At 40.1% G+C, this 19,680-nt stretch overlaps 1 protein-coding gene across 3 annotated transcripts in view; it reads right to left on the bottom strand.

Moving 5' to 3' along the window:
* LGR4 (leucine rich repeat containing G protein-coupled receptor 4) overlaps window positions 1-19,680 on the bottom strand; it is a 75,378-nt gene that overhangs the window by 3,661 nt on the left and 52,037 nt on the right. For 2 of the 3 annotated variants that reach the window (XM_083838646.1, XM_083838648.1), the window contains exons 5-17: window positions 12,908-13,123; window positions 12,309-12,380; window positions 10,506-10,574; window positions 9,841-9,912; window positions 9,683-9,754; window positions 8,926-8,994; window positions 8,612-8,683; window positions 7,419-7,484; window positions 6,104-6,175; window positions 5,135-5,206; window positions 4,694-4,819; window positions 3,150-3,271; window positions 2,438-2,512 (exon numbers count right to left, since the gene is read on the bottom strand). In XM_083838646.1, the coding sequence (XP_083694772.1) occupies window positions 2,438-2,512; window positions 3,150-3,271; window positions 4,694-4,819; window positions 5,135-5,206; window positions 6,104-6,175; window positions 7,419-7,484; window positions 8,612-8,683; window positions 8,926-8,994; window positions 9,683-9,754; window positions 9,841-9,912; window positions 10,506-10,574; window positions 12,309-12,380; window positions 12,908-13,123 (1,175 nt within the window). The remainder of the gene's footprint in view (window positions 1-2,437; window positions 2,513-3,149; window positions 3,272-4,693; window positions 4,820-5,134; window positions 5,207-6,103; window positions 6,176-7,418; window positions 7,485-8,611; window positions 8,684-8,925; window positions 8,995-9,682; window positions 9,755-9,840; window positions 9,913-10,505; window positions 10,575-12,308; window positions 12,381-12,907; window positions 13,124-19,680) is intronic. The other variant, XM_083838647.1, reaches the window with a different exon arrangement.

Raw genomic sequence — 19,680 nt, 5'->3', positions numbered from 1 at the left:
GCAAGACAAGGGAAAAAAAAAGGTCACTGTTTCTGCTTACCCTTCTAATCCTTCTAATTGCTATTTATTCCATAGGGAAATCCCACTGATTTTATGTAATGATTACAAGAGTTTAACCTCTCCTTCATCTCCATTAAGCACTGCTAATTGTCCCAAACACAATACCGAGGGATCTCTCATGTAGTCTGGCCCCCTGCGAGCTGAAGGAGAAGCAGAGGAACGCCAAACCGCACTGGCGAAGCAGCTTCTGAGCCGCGGCCAGGCAGCCCTCAGCCCCACATGCCTCATCCCCTCCTTTTAGGCAGGTGAAAGGTAAGCACAACCCATTCCTAACGCTGACTGCACAGAGAGATTAAACATCAGGACGAGAAACTCCCAAGGCCTAAAGCAACTTCCAGAAATAACTCAACTGACAAGTCCGGAAAGAATCTTTTTGTTTGTTTAAACGAGCAAGCTTCATTTCTGAGCAAGAAATAATGCTGTTAATTGGATTATCAGACCAGTAAAAACAGCAGTACAATCCCCTTTTTTGCAGGTATGCTCCAGTGAGCATCTCTTACTCAGGGAATTATTTCTGAAGTACATTCACCACGGACATTCATCCTGATCTAGTGGGAGGCATCCCTGCCCGTTGCAAGGGGTTGCAGCTAGACGGTCTTTCTTTTCTTCCCACCCAGACCATTCTATTTAGCAAAATCTTCTAACCTGAATATACTTTAAAATAAAAACAACTTCCTACTTAGGAAATTTTAAAATGCAAATTCTGTGTTTTGAAAAATCAATCTGAAGTCTTTTTTCTATCTAGCAGCTGTATCATGGGTCATCTTTACACAACCAACAAACTCCACCACACCTTCCTGTCATTCTCCCAACTCCCATTCTCTCTAACTATCATAGCACGAAGCTAGCCTCCTCTCCCACTAACATTCCCAACCCACCAGGGAAATTCATGCTAGGAAGGATGGGTTTTGCTGCTTTCAGCGCTATGCTACTTGAGTGCCACCGTTCAGCAATCCATTCCTGCCATTAGGCAAGGTGGAAAGTGGCTCTGTGGGATGAGCAATGATTCAGAACTTCGGGTGGTGGGTGGAGTGTCCTACTTATGACCAGACGACAGCACGGCAGGGAAAATAAGTTGTTAGTATGGGAGGGACTGGTGAAAAACAAGGCAAATTGTGAACTTGTACAACAAGCTCTTCATTCCTTTTAGAGTTACAGCATCTCTGGCATGGGCAGAAAGAGAGCTAAAGGCTTTAAAGATTTAACCCATATAACATACTATCTGAACTCTCATTCTGTGAACAGGAGATCAAAAGCAAATAAGCAACACTGGTTCAATTCCCTCTCAGATCATGCAGTTACATTAGTACCACCACAAATTTTCTTTTGCTGTGACCTAGAAATCCTTGCAGTATTCCGTACACTACAGCCAGAGCTATCCCAAAAGATGAAGAGCAAACAGATGAAGTTTCATAATGGATGTAAAATACCAGTAAAGGAGAAAAGAATGAAACCAGGCTTGGAAAACCCGCGTTCATCCAGAATCAGCTTTCTTCAAAGCATACTCTCCCCCTTATCTACGTATTCCTGTTTATGCAAACAGAAGGATACAAGATGTATAAAAGCTTCTCTCTTCTTGTGAGCCCATGGCAAAGGTGAGGAAGTAAGAGGCAGCACAGCCTCCGCTTTAGGAGCTGAGCGGAACCGTGTGTGGAAATGTGCAGAAGAAGGAAGATAAGCAGAAGGGGAGCAATGAAACTGCCTAGAATGAATATATTCATCTGTGAGATCAAAGGCTTTCAACACTCCTGGGCTGTTCAAGCCCAAATCGAAGTAGTTCTGGTATGCCAATATGAGTACCCATAGCACAAATATCTGTAGCAGTTTAAGATGCTACTCCAGCTACTTGTAACAGTCCTCTGCTGTCAATTAATGCTGCTAAGGCAGGGCTGAGAGAACAGATCACGTGAGCATTCCTCATCCTCTCTCCTGAAAAGATATCAGGCTTAGCTTAAACCACGAATGACAGCAGTTTGACAGAAGCTTTTTAAAGCACAGGCTAACTTCTCACTGAAGCAGATGAGCATTCATACAGTCTGCTCCACAGATATTTCCTTGGCAAGAGTAATGCAGAATTAGGGGGCAGTGCAAACACAGCAAGCCCCAAATGTAAGTATCACAGTCTAACATGCTCTGCATATGGAAACCAACTTCAGGTTTTTTTGTAACATATTTCTCCCATACAGTACTATGTCTAAAGCTGAGCCAATTCTTTGTGACTGCTTGTCCAAAACAACAATGGCATCAAATGAAGTTTCACCCAAGCACTGCAGCTTAACCTCTGTACAGAGGAACATAACACAATTCTGCAGACAGCTATTTGCATAACACCATGCCTAAAGTTTGCCATGTGGCTAAAGCACTTTATGAGATTTACCTGTTGCTGGTGTACAGTGAATAATAGTCTGTCCCAGTTCTGCATTTTCATCATTTCTCAGAACATCTGCATCAGCTGTACCCAAATAAAATGAAAATCAGGTTAGTTGCAGAAAGAAAAAAAAAAAAAGAACGAAATGCAACAAAGCTGCCTAGGATGGAAGTACAGCTTTGGAAGATCAAAGAACCAACACTTCACCAGCTTTCTAGCCTATAACAAGCGGAGCTGTTCCAGTTTGTCACAAATGGTCCAACACTCAGCGCAGAAACTGCTGCAGCAGGGTAAGTTACTACTGCCCTGGGTAACTACTCACAGCGTTTTGCAACACAGCAGCAACATTTTTAATCAACAGGGAAAAGATCTACAAGGCCTTGAACTAGATAGCGTAAGGACAAGCTTTCTGTACAGGAAGGCTGAAATACTGAGATCAATAAAACATCTTCTGCTCTTGCAGAAAATAACGGAAACAATCTGGCAGTGGGAAATAGTTTTAAACAACAGTCAGTCCTCACACATTTAGAAAGAACGTGGCATTGCCCACCTGGCCAGGAACTGCTAATCACTTTCACAGATGGTTTCTGTACTCCTATGAAGATGATATTTTCCATATTTTCTTACTCAAAGACAATAGACATTTTATTTGGTCTAGTCTGGCCCAAAAAAAACTATTGCTGTCCTAACGCATATTCCTCACTAGGATAAGTACCCTTACCCTTCTCACGATCCACCAAGGTACCTTGATCTTGGTGACTGGAATCTTCGGCATCCGAGTTTAAGTAAGAGTCACAACCCCAAAACGCACAGCACTGGTAAGCGTATGGCACAGAGAGCGACCTGAAATACAGGCAGAACAATGAAGACTTACCTGCTGTAACTTTAACCAAGGTTACCACCTATTAAAAAAACATTAAGCGGCACACTTCAGTGCTAAAACAGAAGTATTTTGTCTGGTCACTAAGAAAAAAATAAATTTTAAATTGCATCAGTTGTAACCACTTCTGATTAACTTTTTCACTGAGATAAAGGACAGGTGATGCATCCAAGTGTCGTCTACAGCAAGGAGTACCAAAAATATTTTGTGACATTTATCTCTTTGCTTTTACTTTTCCTCCTTATACAAAACAAGTTCTGACCAATATTTGTGGTGTTACTGTACAAATTAAATCAAAAATTCACCAAGCAAGTTAATTACAGCATAACTGTTTTGTAAGAAAGTTAATTCCCAAATGACCACAGCATTAAAAACTCATGTTTCCTTTTCAGTTCATTTTGTTGGCCAGAAAAAAAAAAAATATATATATATATTTTGCTATTGTCTTTCTGTGTGTTTTCCGGAAATGGTACATGCTACTAATCTGTGTAGAAAAGAAGTATAGCTGCAGAGTTTTTAAAAGTGCATATAAACAACTCAGTAATAGCAGACCAAAAGCTATTTTTTCTGACTTAAGGCTACAATATCAACTATCTGCAGTATTGTTCCTGAATTATGTTCTTGTAAATATTTAGGAGGAACATTGGTCTGAAGGATCCCATAGTGCATTAGTTCTCAAGCACAGATCAAAAACAACAACAACATAAAAATGTGTTGTTTCCACGGGATTGCCAAGGCTTGTTTCTAAGACTGACAAAGAACCCTCTAATAGCCTTACACAAATTAACAGTATCTTCATGCCCATTTTTCCACTGGACAGCATGGAAAACAATTTTTAACTACTTCTTCAGGATTGAAATATCAATGTGTACAAAGATCTTGGAAATGCAAAACAGTTCATCACTGTCTTATCCACCGTGTATTGAAATCAGTAACAGGTTCCAATTTAAATGATTACTGTTACTCTTATATAATTTGCCTCCGTGAATAAACAGCATATGTATGAAGTGTGGTGATTATGGAATCAGGCACCTGTGAGTTTGTTCCCATTTTCCACGCACTGAAAGACAGATGTGCTCAGTTCAATAACAAATGGAATCCATCCAAACCACTAATCTGAAGTCAGCTGATTATATCTGCCTGAAAAGCAGTGGAGGAAAAATGTAACAGGTTCCAAGAAAATTGTCTACAAATGTTTTTTTTTTCCATCAGAATAGTCAGGATACACCTTAATATACACCAATGTTGAGGCACTGCAGGACTCAGTGAAGGGCCTGATCGTTTGTCATCAGTACTACCTAATAAACCGGCTTCATTTATTGTCACGTTGCTTGTTACAGGCAAAGGAAAAGCAAGGCACTCTGTAGTGTTGTTTACCAACATACCGGAGCTTCGCAAAGTTCTTCGCTGCCAAAGCTTCTTTCAACTCGGAATTGCCTGCAAGTTTAAGCTGGTTGAGTCCACTTAATCCTTCAGTTGGAACTGAAGTGAGTTCATTGAAACTTAGGTCTCTGAAATATAAATATTAAGATAGCGTTACAACAAAGCAAGTTTGAAGATCCTATAGCGTACTTTTAGGAGTAGGAAGTCTTTAAAGTCCTGCACCAAGGCTGTGGTCTGGAAAACGACTGTCGCTGCAGCAGGCACTTTAAAGAAGCATGCCTCGTTTTACTGTGTCCTACATGCATTCAGTTCACGAGAGGTTTTGTGATCAACACAGATGAAAAAAAATCATGGAGATATACCAGTTTTAAGCTAAAAGCATTTACTATCTCAGCAATTTAACGGTAGAGAAAGGAGGTTCCCATACAGAATAGCCTACTTACAGGTTAACAATAGCTCCAAGGGTGATGAAAGCTTCCTTGTGGATCTTATGGATCTGATTTCGACTGAGGTCACTGCAATGAATGCCAAATAACATTATTTTAGCAGTTTCATCAAAACATTGCAACAGCCACTATTCTGAGAAAAAAGCTAACGTGACACACCCATTGTATCTTTGAAGAAGAGCTGAATGACCCTCCCACCTCCCCTCTCTCCCCAGCTGGACAAGTGCAGTAGCAGCTGAATCTGTTGGCCAGTCAGCCGCATTTGGCTTCATCCCATTACCAAGGCAGCAGCTGCATCCCATTAGTGCTCCCCTTCCCTTCCTTCCTTGACCCTGGCAACTCAGAGGCAGGCTCTGGCATCACCCATTCCCAGGGTGAAGGTGCCAGCTAGATCACTTTGGTGACAACCACACCTGCAGTAGGGCAAGTCAGAAGGGGTGGAGGAAGAGAACAGAAGAATAACGAGAAGGGCATTTGCTTGGTTGGATTTCTAATTCCAGATCCAGCTCCTGCTGGACCACTATGACTTTTTAAGACATTCCTTTTAAACGGCCTGTCAAATTCTGTATTTTTTTTTAACTGATAATTGCAGTGTTTCTATATAATCTTCATACAGCTAATGTGAAGGTAGGGGTTACTTTTGCTTAGTGGTTTGCTTCTCTTGAAGAAAACAGATAAGATGCTCCAATACAAAGCATATAATGCTGAATAGTGGACTACCCAAGAAAAATCACTTTAGATACGCATATGTGTGAGAGTCTACAAAAGCAAAACAAAGAATAAAAAGAACGGGACTGAAACTGGCTGCTGCTAGTATTTCTTGCACATTGTTTGCTTCACCTTAGGATCCAGCATACCTGGCCACTGGACGTAAACCAGATTCGCAACACCAAGCCCTGCCATCATTTTAGGAAGGAATCAGAAACATTATCTTGTTTTACTCAGTATGCAACTGTGTACACTTACAGGATACGAAGGGAGGACAGTCCTTGAAAGGTATCGTCTGTGATTTCATGGATTTGATTATGCTGTAAGGAACTGCAAAGAAACAAAACTTTGTTGGCAAACCGGGCTGACTTCAAACCATGGAATAGCTTGGTGGCTGCTACTAAGTAGATTTAGCCTTACCAATGGCAAGATTTAGTTTCCCCTTGAAGACAAACTGTGTAGGTATCAGCTCTGCATTTCACATTAGCTATGTTAGTACAATTATGAAGCTCTTTTTTTAGCACCTTTGCCCAATCCCACTTCACAACTCTTATTATTTAGAAGAGAATGTCATGGGTGGACTGTATTACTTCCAAGTGAAAAGTAACACTTTATGAATTTTCAGGAGTCATAGAGATTTAACGCAAGCCCACCTAATTCTGCAAGGAATCTTTAGGACATTCAGGTGTGCTTTCTTTTTCTCAAAATACAGATTTTTGAAAGGAAAACGCTGATAAATGCTTCAAGAGCTAATGGGCCAATTAAATTATACTCCAATAAATTTGCTCCTCGTGTCCCTTCCAGACAAACTCCCTTAGGCTCCCCTGTGTATACAGTAACAGCATTTTCTAACAAACACCACATCAGTGGTGCCTTTGTTGGAGACTAACAGGCTTCCTTCACACACAACAAGCTCTGAAGATGCTTTGCTCGACGTTCTACGGAAAAAGCGTGCACAATGAGCCCAAAGATGTCAGTGTAACAGCAAAGACCTGTGAGAAGTCTATTATCTCCAATCTCATTAAAAGTCAAGAAGATTAGGAGCAGAGAGGTTTAAGGAGAAGTAGGAACATAAGCACATGGAAAAATTGCATGGGACCTAGAAATAAAGCTTAGGAAGTTTTAAAACAATGAAATAAGGAAAAACACAGATGGGTTTTGTGAAATAATGTGTTTTATAGGGACTACAGGAATAAAGCAAGTATTTTATCCAAGCATCGGCTGATAGTTGAAGGCAGCTGAAGAAGAGTGGAAGAAATAACAGGCATGAAAGAAAACACCTAAGTGCTCATTCCATTTATGCATATAGCAATACTTCTATGAAATGTAGGATTTATGCATCCTTCTTTTTTTTTTTTTTTTGTGATAAAAGAACAATTAAACCATAGCTGATTGAGGAAAACACAACTGGTTAAATTCTCTGTCCATCATGACAGGTTCATATTACTTCACTCTGGCCTTAATTTCCAAATTGTACTTATGCTCAAACATGAAGCAAAAACAACTCTGGAGAGCAGGATTCAATGTACTAACTAAAGAAGTAATAAAATAACCAACATATATTTCTACTTACATTTCTTCCAAGGAGTGGCAGCCCTTAAAACTTGGGAGGTCCTTTATATTGTTATAAGACAAGTCCCTTCAAAACAGAAAATGGGAGGAGGATGCTTAGTTTAATTCTGTTCTACTTGAAACATCTCATTGCTTGTAACCAAGTGGATTGGCAGGAAAAAAACTTTTTAAAGAGGGAATTACAAGCATCATCTGTGGAGACAGCTGCCCTGACTAGTCCCGTTGTGCACTTCAGTTATACGTGTTACATACATACATCAACAAGTAACAGAAATAACGCTATTTTAAACTCCGTAAAACACTGATTTATTGCCTTACAACACTTCATTCTTGTAACCTTGTTAAAATGTACTTTTCTATCTCCCCCATCAATTCTCTGAATTAGGTGAACAAAATTATCATTGACTTTCCTGAAATATTCAACAAGTAATGTAAAGTGAGCAAGCATAGAAAAAACAATCAACTGAAAACTCTATTTGGCAAACATTAACAACTGAAATTAGTGTTCTGCAATTGAAATGTAAGGGAGAAATAGGCTGTACCTCTGCAGTGGCTTCAACAGCTCATGCAATCCCTTCCAAACAACAGTTCTGATCCTATAGGCGCTGCTTTTAGCTCTATGTCTGGATACATGCATACCCCAAAATCATACTGTACAAATTTCCTGAATTCTTAGAACTGTAATCTAAAAAGGTTTATTGATAAACTGGATTTTTAGGATGAACTGGATGGCTAGTATGTGATGCAGGAATTTGTTGCAGATTTTGATTTGGGGTACTGGTACCTCCCAGAATTTCCTGTGAAACTATGCAGCAAAAAAGGGAGACTAGAAACTTGCAAACAACCCTTCAAGTTCTGTTCAAAAGATAAGCGGGTATTTGAAAATAAATCATACATCATCATCCTCCTTCATCCCAATTTATCTCCTGGAAAACAAAAGGTATTTTTCTCCTCCATTTCTCACAAAGTGCTTTTGTTCCATTTTTTCGTATGCATCCTTTGTAAACATGGCTTTGGCCCCCTAATGGTTATGTTTTCCAGTTTGTTCTTTTGTATTTATTTTCAGCACACCTTGCTTCTTCTTTTTCTGTTTTTCCTTTGCATTACTAACTGAGCAAAACCTTTTCTTTAAATTAGCTCTACATCAAAACATTTTGATCCAGATGAAAATAGGAGCACAACGTGTACACTTACAAAGTTCGTAGCATCTTTTGCTCTTGGCACAAATTAACAGGAATACTGTTTATCTTGGTCCCTGTTAGAGTTCTAGGAAAAAAAATATATAAATATTTGTATCGTTGATGGTATAACAAAACTAGCATACATAGGAACAGACGGAAGATGGTGCCTTAGCTGTTAGGTGCTAGATTCACCAACAAAGACATTTAGTGAGAGGAAGAGAACAAATATCCAAGATGCTCTCCAGACCCACTAAATCACATTTCAATCATTTCACATGGGACAAACCCAAGAAATCATTGGAAATTATTTCTGCAGAATATACTTACAGGCTCTCCAGATTAATGGTTCCTGTCAAATTAGGAAACCACTGCACCATACTGGCACCCCGAATGACCCTAAAAAAATCCCCACAAAAATTAGCTGTAAATTATTATGCAAATGAACTGTGACATGCAGTCTTACTATCAGGTAGATATTTTCACTAAGCAGACATTCTAACATCCTTATTATTTCTGCTTTATTTAAATTTTACACATGAAGATATTCTTCTAAGTGCTTCTTACACTAATAATTTGTTTAATAAATTACTTCTGTTAGCAATTAACTGGAACTAATCAAATTGGAAAGCGTCATATCAAAACACTTAGAAAAAGGGCCTAAACTCTTTGGTAGTTTGTAGCTCAAAGCTGGAACTCCATTTTGCTTACTCCTAACCCCCAGAACTGATATCGTTTGAGAGCATGCACGCACTAACCTGCAAAGTATTCTCACAATGTACACCCCTGTTCAAAAAACACCCAGGACATACTGGAGTTTGTTTAGGTAAGAACCTGAGCATTCAGCCTGAGGTTATGTCTTACGCAAGGTGATGAAGATTAAAAAAAAACAACGTTGTAAAGCGTATTTAGCAGAACTTCTTATGAAACTGGACGTTCCCAACCATAACAATGCTTGTTAAAGTTAACTGATTAAAAAAATTACACATTAAGAGGTAGAGGCAGTTGGGAAATTCAGTTATTTTCAGTTTTTAGCCACAACATTTCATATCAAATTATTGTACTATTTAGTTGAGGTGATACTTACAGGGAATGCAAATCTGACAGATTCTGAAATGCCGAGTTTCCCACAAAAGACAAAGGATTATCATACAAATGTCTGGGAAATGAAAAACATGTTTCAATCACTGTTCTTACAGTCGCAGTCTGCTACAGACTAAAAATAGAAGCATGAAAATTACTTACATCGTTCTTAGAAGGGGGTTTCCTGCAAATGCACCATCAGGAATTATGGAAATGTAGTTACTGTGAAATGCCCTAAAGATATTAGCAAAGAAAACCCACATTTAGAAATATACCGCCAGTAGATTCAACCAACAGTCGTCATCTTTGTGCGGATACACTACACCTATTCAACTCCTAATCCTGCCAAAAGTTAGGTTGTAGTTAAATTGGAGTATGTAGGAGCAAGTTTGAAGGCGTGATTTTTGTCTACTCCACTCTAGCTATACCGAAAATATTTCAGTAGGAAGAAAATATTCTGTCCAAAACACGATCTTATGCTTTCTCTCCTTTTCCCTTTTTAAGGAGGGAACAAGGAAAATATGCACAATCAGTGAATATATAATTCTGCTATGGGAGGCCAAAACCAGCTCATGATTAAGATCTATGCTAATGGTACTCCTGAATAAATTCCTTGGTTATATAACTCCAAAATCATTTTCAATAGGTTCCCTCTGTAGCTGTTGATTATATTTTCCTTTAATTACAGCATCACTTAGCATAACTTGATCTGATCTAGGCTGCTGCATAATCAGATGAGCATTCTTAAATCTGGGAATTTCTTTTCTCTTTTTATTTACAGAAAGGATAAAGAAAAGAGTTAAAAAGGGATAATAGATAATACTCACAACTCTTTTAGACTTGGGAGGGCTTTTATGGCTTCAGGGAACTCTACCATGTTGTTATAATTTAAATCCCTAGAAGAAACAAAACAGAAAAGTTAGAAAATACTTATCATGGTTATGAAACAAAATCTTTTTTAGTTAAGACAATTCTGTGAAAGTGAAAACTTTCAGAACATCTTTAACTAGACTACAGAATAACTTGATTTTTAACTTAGATTCAGTATTCTGATGTTTTACATACTTTATAACCAGCTAATAACTTATGACATTTCTTTACAGCAAAGCTCAGTATTTTTCAACACCTCACAGATTTTTCTTCAAATGAATTTACATGACAATGAACTAAGATTTTAAAGTAACAACGACAAAAAAAAAAAAAAAGTAGACACATATGATTACTCTTTGTTAGCTTACTCTGACAACTTTTCTCTCTGGTTTTAGAAAATAAATAGTAAATAAGCCATTAGGCAATAGCAGACCTTGTAGCAAAACCAATTCTAAATATTAAAGAGAAGCATAGGTAAAGCCCATCACATCACACTGAATCAGTGCACGTCAATGATACAGACGTGGACTGTTAACCTGTCACCATTCTAGCAGTTATGTCAGAACCTGCTATAAACTTCTGCAAAAAGGATTGCTTATGAGAAACAAAACCATTTTTAGAGTCTCACAGCAGCTGCATGCATTTACATAGTACCTGGTTATTACCTAATTTAATAACTGAAGGCTCCAAGAGAATGACAAGGTAGTTGGAGTAAGCAATGTTCCTGGACTCCTCCAAACTCCTGATGTTAACAGAGGTTGTCAGTGGCTGTAGCGTGCGCCCTTGCCCTCCTTCATTAGTTTTAATTATTTAGCATTCTCTTAAGCATAACTAAAGGCACCGCTGAAGGAAACACTGCTTACTAGACATTCATTGAGCAAGTCGAAGGGAAACAGGGAATGCAACTCAAGCAGCTGAAGGCCATTCCTCTCCTAGGAGGTGCTCTGGAGGTTGAAAAGAGCCCAGACCCTGTCTTGACAGGCCACTATAGAAAAGTGGTACTGGGATAAGTATGAATTGTCAGCAAGGACAACAGACTCGAGGCAAGGGGAAAGTGGTGCGGGTGCACCTGCATCTCCTATTTCTGTCAGAAGGAATGCAACGCTCAATGTTTCAGATAAAGCAGTCTATCAGTTTAATATTTGCCAGTATTTGAAGTGAACTCATGTCAGTCTCGAGAGGCTGGGAACCCAGGAGCTGAGGATCACTTTAGGAGCTGCTTGGACACTTGAGATAGAGAGTTTCCTTGGCAGGCAGTGGTGCCCATCCAGTAAGAGAGGAGGAGCAGTGGAGAAACAGCCCACTAGGGCCCTCTGAGAAACCTCCTATTGACACACAACAGTTCTGACAGCGTATTTTAAATATGTTTAATCCCACGGTAAATCTGAGAAACAAATATTTGTCCCTTATCACATAACAGGGCCACTCAAACACTTCTGATATATCCAGCTGACTCAGAGGAGTGCTATGCAAAGATACACCAGCTAGGTCAGGACCAGGAACACTAGAGCCACATCATCCTGCACGACATTTCACCCAGGCTAATATTTACCCGCTTCTCAACATAGTTAATTAGTTTTGGTGGAGCACTGCACTGATATTAGCCTTCGCTTCCGAAACCTGAGCTGGACATAAGTGTTGGAGGTATGTGTTGTGCTGCACACATGCATTGTTTGCAAAATCTTCACCATAAAGCTCAATTAAGCTGTGAATGAGACAAATGACACTGAACAAAGAATTACTTTAAGAGGCATACTTACAAGGTTTCAAGGTTGTCTAATCCATCAAAACAGTGTTTTCCTATAGTTTTTATTTTATTATTATGAAGATGTCTGAAAAAGAACAAAACAAGAATGAAGATCAGTGAATAACTTCACGTAAATTAACAAATTAGCAGATTATTCTATGAAATCAAGACAGTTAAATGCTTTAGAAAAAACATTTCATGGGATGGATAATGCAGCAAAATGTCTTGCACTTCCAGACAGAAACATCTCATCCTCATATGGGAACAGAATAGATTGCCTGCAGTCAAAACAACCTATTTTAAACCTTTACTCACTATCCAGAAGTGCAATTAAACATGATTTAAACGTATAAATCAAAATATGGTATCAAGATATCCGGGAACCTCACTACCCATAGCACTTTTGACTTTCTGTATAGGAGAAAGTCTTCAGCAAACCTGCAGCGGACTGTCGAGTATACATGATAACAACTTGCACTGGTGGTATAGGCCGTTACTAGACAACTGAGCTAAAATACAGCCAAATACCATTTTCAGTGCCATCCTAGATAAACTGAAGCTCTAACCGGGGACAAACCCAAGTGACCATGAAGCAAAGTAACAAATACTCACAGAACAACAAGACTTGACAGGTTTGTAAATGCATAGTCAGGAATGTGTGTTATTTTGTTAAGGGCCAGTGTCAACGCCTGCAGAGAGGGGAGGTTGCTGAGCGGATGGATGGGGACTTCTGTCAAACTGTTGTCATCCAGCCAGAGGTGACGCAACTGTACCAGGCCCTCAAAACTGTCCTTTGGTACGGCTGTGATGTGGTTCGCATCTAAACGCCTGGATTGAAACAGAAAGAATTTCCATGGTAAATCCACAAACTGCAAAGCAGTAAAAAAGCAGATTTAAGTCCTGTCACTCCTGAACATTTTTTAAATGTGTTTTACTGAAATATTTTAATACTGATAAGTTTGAGAGTTTACTGAAGCGACGTGCGAACACTCTTTCAAGTCACATGAACCCAAAAAAGAAAGCTTCATAAAAATATCTTCTTAGATGTTTTTAATAAAATATTTTAACAAATTCACATGCTTACAATCAGCTTACCCACGTCAATTGGTAACTACACAAGTCTCCTCCCCACAAACCCTCCAGCTCCTGTAGGTACCCTACTGGAACACAACCTTGAAAGGTGGCTTGATATTGTCTCACAGATTGCAGAGAGCGTTACTCCTTTGAATGATTATCCCTGTACCTCCATTGTCAATAGCGCCGTATACTGTCATATGTATTGTCTTGTGGTACTGCTACACACCTTAAGCAACTACTTTAAGGAAACGCGACTATCAAATGCAGTTCTTGAACAAAGTCAGTTATGAACCATGTTGGCAAATAAAACATTACACCATCAGCCAAAACGGAGAAATATCTTTCAGTCTGACAGCTGATCTCTTTCTGTCACGCTCCACAAAAAATGCAAACCAGAACACTAGCACTGGTAAGTGTTGGACATTATTGCCTTCACGTTTTTTCCCTACATTAACTCCGATCGCAAGTATTAGCAGAAGCAACACATGTAGAAAATGGCTTTGCTGCCTTTCAAAAAGAACTGCAGCACACGTGTTACAGTTAGTCCTGTTACAACTACTCGCTCACATATGCTCTTGGGTTTCACAGCTTCTTCATGTTTCAAAGCATCAAAAAAAAAACAAAAAAGAACTCCACACCTGGAAGAACTCCACGGTCCTCCACCTCAGAGGCCAAAGGCAGGTCCTCAGCCTGGGCTCCAGCTGTGAACCCTCACGACGGAGGTGCAGGTGCTACTCACAGCCCCACCACAAATCCTCATCCACGCGGTACTGTGTGCTCCCTGTCCGATGCCTGGCTTTGGCAGTGACAACAGAAACTCTTATGCAAAACTACGTGTGCTTTTCCCCCGTGCAACACGCTCTGAATCAACGTGCTTTTTCATCTTCCTACTCCAGCAGCATGGTGACTTGGATAGCATCACTGGCAGCCACAGCAGGCAGAACGTACAGACGGCCTGGTTTGGGTTTGCCCATGTTTTGCTACATAACCAGCTGTGTCAGGGATAAAAATGGAAAAACATCCGGAGTAAAAGCTTAAGTTTGGGTCTACACGGACAGAAGCCCCAAGAACGGGCAGCTGCGAGGGATGACCCAGGAAGAAGCAAAAAACATTAATAAAGCACTATTCTTCGTAAGTGGAGGACATGAAAGGCAAGCAATGATAGCCCACAAGATGAAAAAAGAAAAAAAGAAAACAAAACCAACTAATTATTAAAAAAAAAACAAAACAAAAAAACAGAAAGAGAACTGTAACAAATTGAGTCTGTGTAGGGCTGAGAGTGCCTGGCATTCAGTCTTCTGCAGGTCAACACAGAGCTGAAACCTGGTGACTTCACTGCAAACGTGGAAGAAAACACCTTGCATAACTAGCTTGAGATGACTGGCGTACCAGTTGTGTTATGTATGCTGCTGTCTGGGGAGACAAAACTCGTATGCACTCCATTAACGCTGATGCTTATTATGATACAAACCAGCACAGCACGGGTTGGGAGTTATATTAAGCACGCACTGCGTTTCTGAAGCCATGATCAGACATGCTCTTGAAAATCTAGCCGGATCAGTTTAAGAAGTCATTGCCTGCAGCCATTCATCCTGGCCCTCTCGGCAGGCGCAGGATGGCCCAGGTGACTGCTCCACATTTGTCCCTGTGCACGGTCACCATGGCTCCAGTAATCACGAGGGGGCTTCTGGGCTCTCTCCTCTTTCACCGTGTACAAGAGCAGATGAAGATCAGCCAGCCCAGCTCACTGGACCATACTGGGAAGGCAGAAAGGGCCAAGAGAAGGGGAGGTGTTTCTGTACATTGCTCCACCTGCAGTCAGCTGGAAACATCTTGTTTCAGCCTAGCTTACAGCACTGTGCATACCTGTGAGGATACATTTTATTGCATCTAAATCAACCTTGAACAATTAAGATGTTAAAATGTTGGGTTTACCAAAGTGGTCAGCATTAGCCTAATTATTTTCTCTCCAAAATGTGAAATATACGGTAAATTCAAAGAAAGAAGAAAAGCTTGATCACACCGTCTTAAGAAATCTCCACATAATATCCATAAGGCATTAATACCCTTCGTCTACTTCTGTGAAAGAGGGTCTTGCTGTTGTGCTGTACGTGGTTTGAATATTCCCAGTTATTCAGAAAAACATGTCAGCAGCTGAATTTCCATATAATAACAAGTCAAGGAATACACAAAATTAAGCAACAAATACACTGATATAAGCAGGAATTTACAAAACCGCAGCCAAAAGGCTCTTTTCCTAAGACGAGGGAGGTGCCATTAGCTCTAAAGCTATATATCAAAGAGCTAATTCCTATGGTTCATATATTGGCATCCCCTTATCAGTTGCCCCATGGTCTGACAGGTGTGTACACCATTCTGTTTGAATGCTTTTAGCGTGCTTCAAGACTGGAACATTTCAGAGAAATTAAATGTCTGGTGATAATTACAAAAAAGGGGGGGGGGGGGAGCAGGTAGAGAAAAAAAGCCTGAGGCTCTGCTGCAGAAAAAAAAAAATAGAAATTACCTGTCTTTCTTCTCCCTCCTGAATTCACACACCTCCCTGAAGATCAAAAGAATTATTTTCCAGTGGAATAAATATATCCGAGTCTTCTCTTCAACTGATTTTTCTATTATTATTTTTGTAAGAGAAGCAGCACACCCTGAGAGGCAGGCAGCACTTAGTCCCTGGGACTACCTGTCTCCACCTATGCTTGTACTTTCATTGTGCTCCTTATTAAATTCCACTTATCCAAGAAGATTTGGGCAAAAACACACAAAACAACCACACAAGCGAACAGACAACAACAACAAAACCCACAGAAATCCCAGGCCGGGGTCTGTCCCTCCGGCCGCTCACCGGCAGGCGGGTGGCAGAAGGACGGATGCGCAGGGCCAGGGAGCCAGGCAGGTCACCGAGGTGCTCCCCTGGTCGGGACCTTGGCCCTGCTCTTAGCCCCATCCAGAACCCACGTAACTCCGCATCGGGGTCATACGCCGATGGCTCTCCACAGCCCTTCAATCTCTAATTTTCATCTTCTGCCCCCAGCAGTAAACCCGAGGGGGGAGAGGCAAAACAGCCACCGTTCCCATGGAGCGGGAGAGCGGGTGGAAGACAGAAAGGGCATTTTTCTTCCTTCTCTGTGGCTTCTTGGCATCATCTAACCAACAGCAATGTCTGAACCGAGCTGGAAGTAATTACTGATGCCAAATCATAAAGCCCAAGTTAAGCAGGCAGACGGGGCAGCATGCTGTGATGGGTTGCATCCCTCCAATCCCCCAGTTACATAGCAGCTGCCTGCTCTGCGAGTCTGAAAAGCAGTGTGCTGGCCCCAGCTTTCCCCAAAGGCCATCGGACATCTCAGCAAAATAGCTGAAAACCGAAGGTTTGCATAGCGCTCTTGTTGAGCTGCATTTACAGCTTTAAAGGGAAAACCTGTGATTTACAAATGTAACAGGAGCAAGTATAACATTAAAAAGAACCCAACTGGGTATTACTAGGGTTACAGAAAAAAATAATTTATTGGAGCTCAATTTCTGTTATTAGTTATCAGACGTCGAGATTTATTTTTAACTAATTCAGCCATTTTTGTCTCATTCACAGTTTGTGTTCCTTCATTCCTCTTGGTGTAAACCTGATATGCCACAGTTATTCTTACTTCCCCACCTCCCCACACCCCTCGGTAAAATTTAAGCTTATCTACATTACTTCCACTGTGGAAATCACAGCTGTGATGCTTCTGTATAACATGGCATGCACGCAACAGTGTACTTCATGAAACAACTGAAAAGCAAAACCAGAATATTTGACAGCTTCCATAAAATAGTGCAATTCAGCACCACACCTTTTCTTTCCGATGGCACGAGAGTATTCACTAGCACTAATAGCTAACGAAGTACAGGAAATCTTCTTTGCTGTTTAGACTGACCTTTAATGAAGTCTGTCCTTTTCCATTGGTTTTAAGGATGTTCTATGGTCTTGAAATTAGAGCTTGCAGCATATACTTAAATTCCTTCATCTTTCAAAAGCTACTCCAGTTCCAGCTGCCCTATAAGCACTGACTTGTGAGAGGCCTTCAAATTTTAGTCTCTAAACTCAGAGTTTACCTTCTGAGCTGTCATCTTCATTGGCATTTCCTGTTGGGTTCTCTCCTCACACAAACTCCAACAAGTGCACAAGAAGAAAGAGCAGGAGCACAACAAAAGCCTATACATTCAACAGCTCTCACGCGAGATTTTAACGTATTGTTAGAACAGGTAAAGAACAAAGCAAATGAAAGATCTACAAACAATTAACTTCACATAAAGGAAACCGTAAAACTAATAAGAACTCCTACCTTAATTCAAATGAATAAGAGTTCCAAAGTCTAACTAACACCTAAGTGCGTGTGTGTACGTGAATTATATAAGCACACGTAACATTACCATTCTGAGTCCAGTATATCTTAAATTTTCTCAAAACTCTGTACTGAAAGCCTCAGCCCAGGCCTGCCAGGAACATGCTGGTGTGTGCAGAGCACAGACAATTTTGGGGCAGATACTTGTGAGGCACAATGGCATGCCATCCAGCTTTTTGAATACATTACAGTGGAAGAAGACACCTCATGCATGCAGTTTTAGCAATACTCGTTACAAATGTACTTGCACTGCATCTCGTAACCCTGCCATGCCTTTTATCGATATTTGCCAGGGAAGAGGAGACTGTCAGATTTATTTCTGGCTTCTGTCACAGCCTCGCCGGTCCCCACGCTAGCTCTCACCTGCAACCACACACAGCAGTCCGGGTTTCAGTGATGGAGAAACTGTAACAGCCTTGTACTAATAGCAAGAGTTGAACATTGATGCTAATAAAAGGAAAATCACTCCCGACTCTTGTGTAAAACCACTTCTGCTCAATGGCAATCGTTAAAGAACTTTGCTCTTTAAAGTGCTCCTTCAAAAACCACAAAGAAATCACTCAAATAACACTGGAGTTGATTTTTAGGTTTTGAAGTTGAGTCCTGATAAGACTAATACATCGGAAACTCCGCTACAATGTAAGGCAGTAAACCTGCCGTGTTAACAGAGGTACTTTAACATACTTAGTTCGTTTGCTCACTGCATCAAACAGCTGCTCTCTGCACCTTGCGTATTGTGAACATCAGTACAAGGATTTGCTTTATTTGAAGACAAATTTACGGCAGCTCTCAGAAACAAATGATACATGCCAAAGGTATTTCAATCACCAGTATTGATTTGACAGCACGTATATTTCTCCCACTGAAATGCTTCAAATGGTACTAAGCAGAAATTACACCGAGTTTGCTGCCAATTGCCCATAGAAGATTCAGCTGGTCTTTACCTATATGCTGTGAAAAGGAAAAGAAAAACAACCAATAAGCAGAAGAGTGATAATTTCCACCACTCCAGGTAAGTTTCCAATGCGTTCTGTTTCTAAATCATTTATTGATTGTTATTTAAACATTAGCAGTGCCTTAAACAAGCCTAGACTGAAAAAATAAGATACAAAATGCCCAGAGAATCCTGAGGTTCACAAGAAATACCCATGCCTCACGTACAAGAAAATCAGAGGAGCTCCCAAAAATGCACATAGCACAGAAATTTATTATTTTTTTTAATTTATTTGTCCTACAGCAAGTATGCAAAGTTTCCAAAGCAGTATATTTTAACTTCTGCATATTTAAAGATCTTTCAGCACAACCAAACATGCTGAGGAGAGCTCTTGAAGGGAAAAGCACATTCAGAACGTTTAAATTTGTTTTTAACCTGCAAAAACAATGTAAAGTGTGTGCAGATTTCTCCCTTTCCCATTCTGACGCTGAGAGTTTAACTCTTCAGCTGACAACAGACACACTTGAAGGCTGGTTCCTTTTATCATTTTAGTAACAGCAAAGAAGGAAAATGAAAAACCTCTAGAGAAAACCCATTCAAAGTTGATTCATTCAAAAAAAAAAAGTATCTACAACTGTTGAAGGAGCGTGCATCATCTGAGACAGGATGCTTGCTAACTTCATCTAGTTACTGCTATTAATCAACATCTTCTAGTCTTCCACTGAAGATTATCCTTACAGATACCCCCGGTCCTTCAAGATTTGGTAATCCAGAAACACAAAATTATCAACAGAAGCTCTAAGACTTTTTTTTTTTTTTTTTAAGAAGCAAGCTGAACCTTGCATTTTATTTTATTTTTTTTTTTAATATAAAGCAGTGTTTGTGTGGTCTTCTCCAAATTCAGGGATCTTCCCTTGTGACACCTGTCAATGTGCTTCAGTTTCTATATGTTACATTACTAAAATCTTTGTCATCGTTGC

The sequence above is a fragment of the Anser anser genome (assembly GCF_964211835.1).
Source record: "Anser anser genome assembly, chromosome: 5".
NCBI classification, from domain to species: domain Eukaryota; kingdom Metazoa; phylum Chordata; class Aves; order Anseriformes; family Anatidae; genus Anser; species Anser anser.
This window is presented reverse-complemented; position numbering and strand designations above follow the sequence as displayed.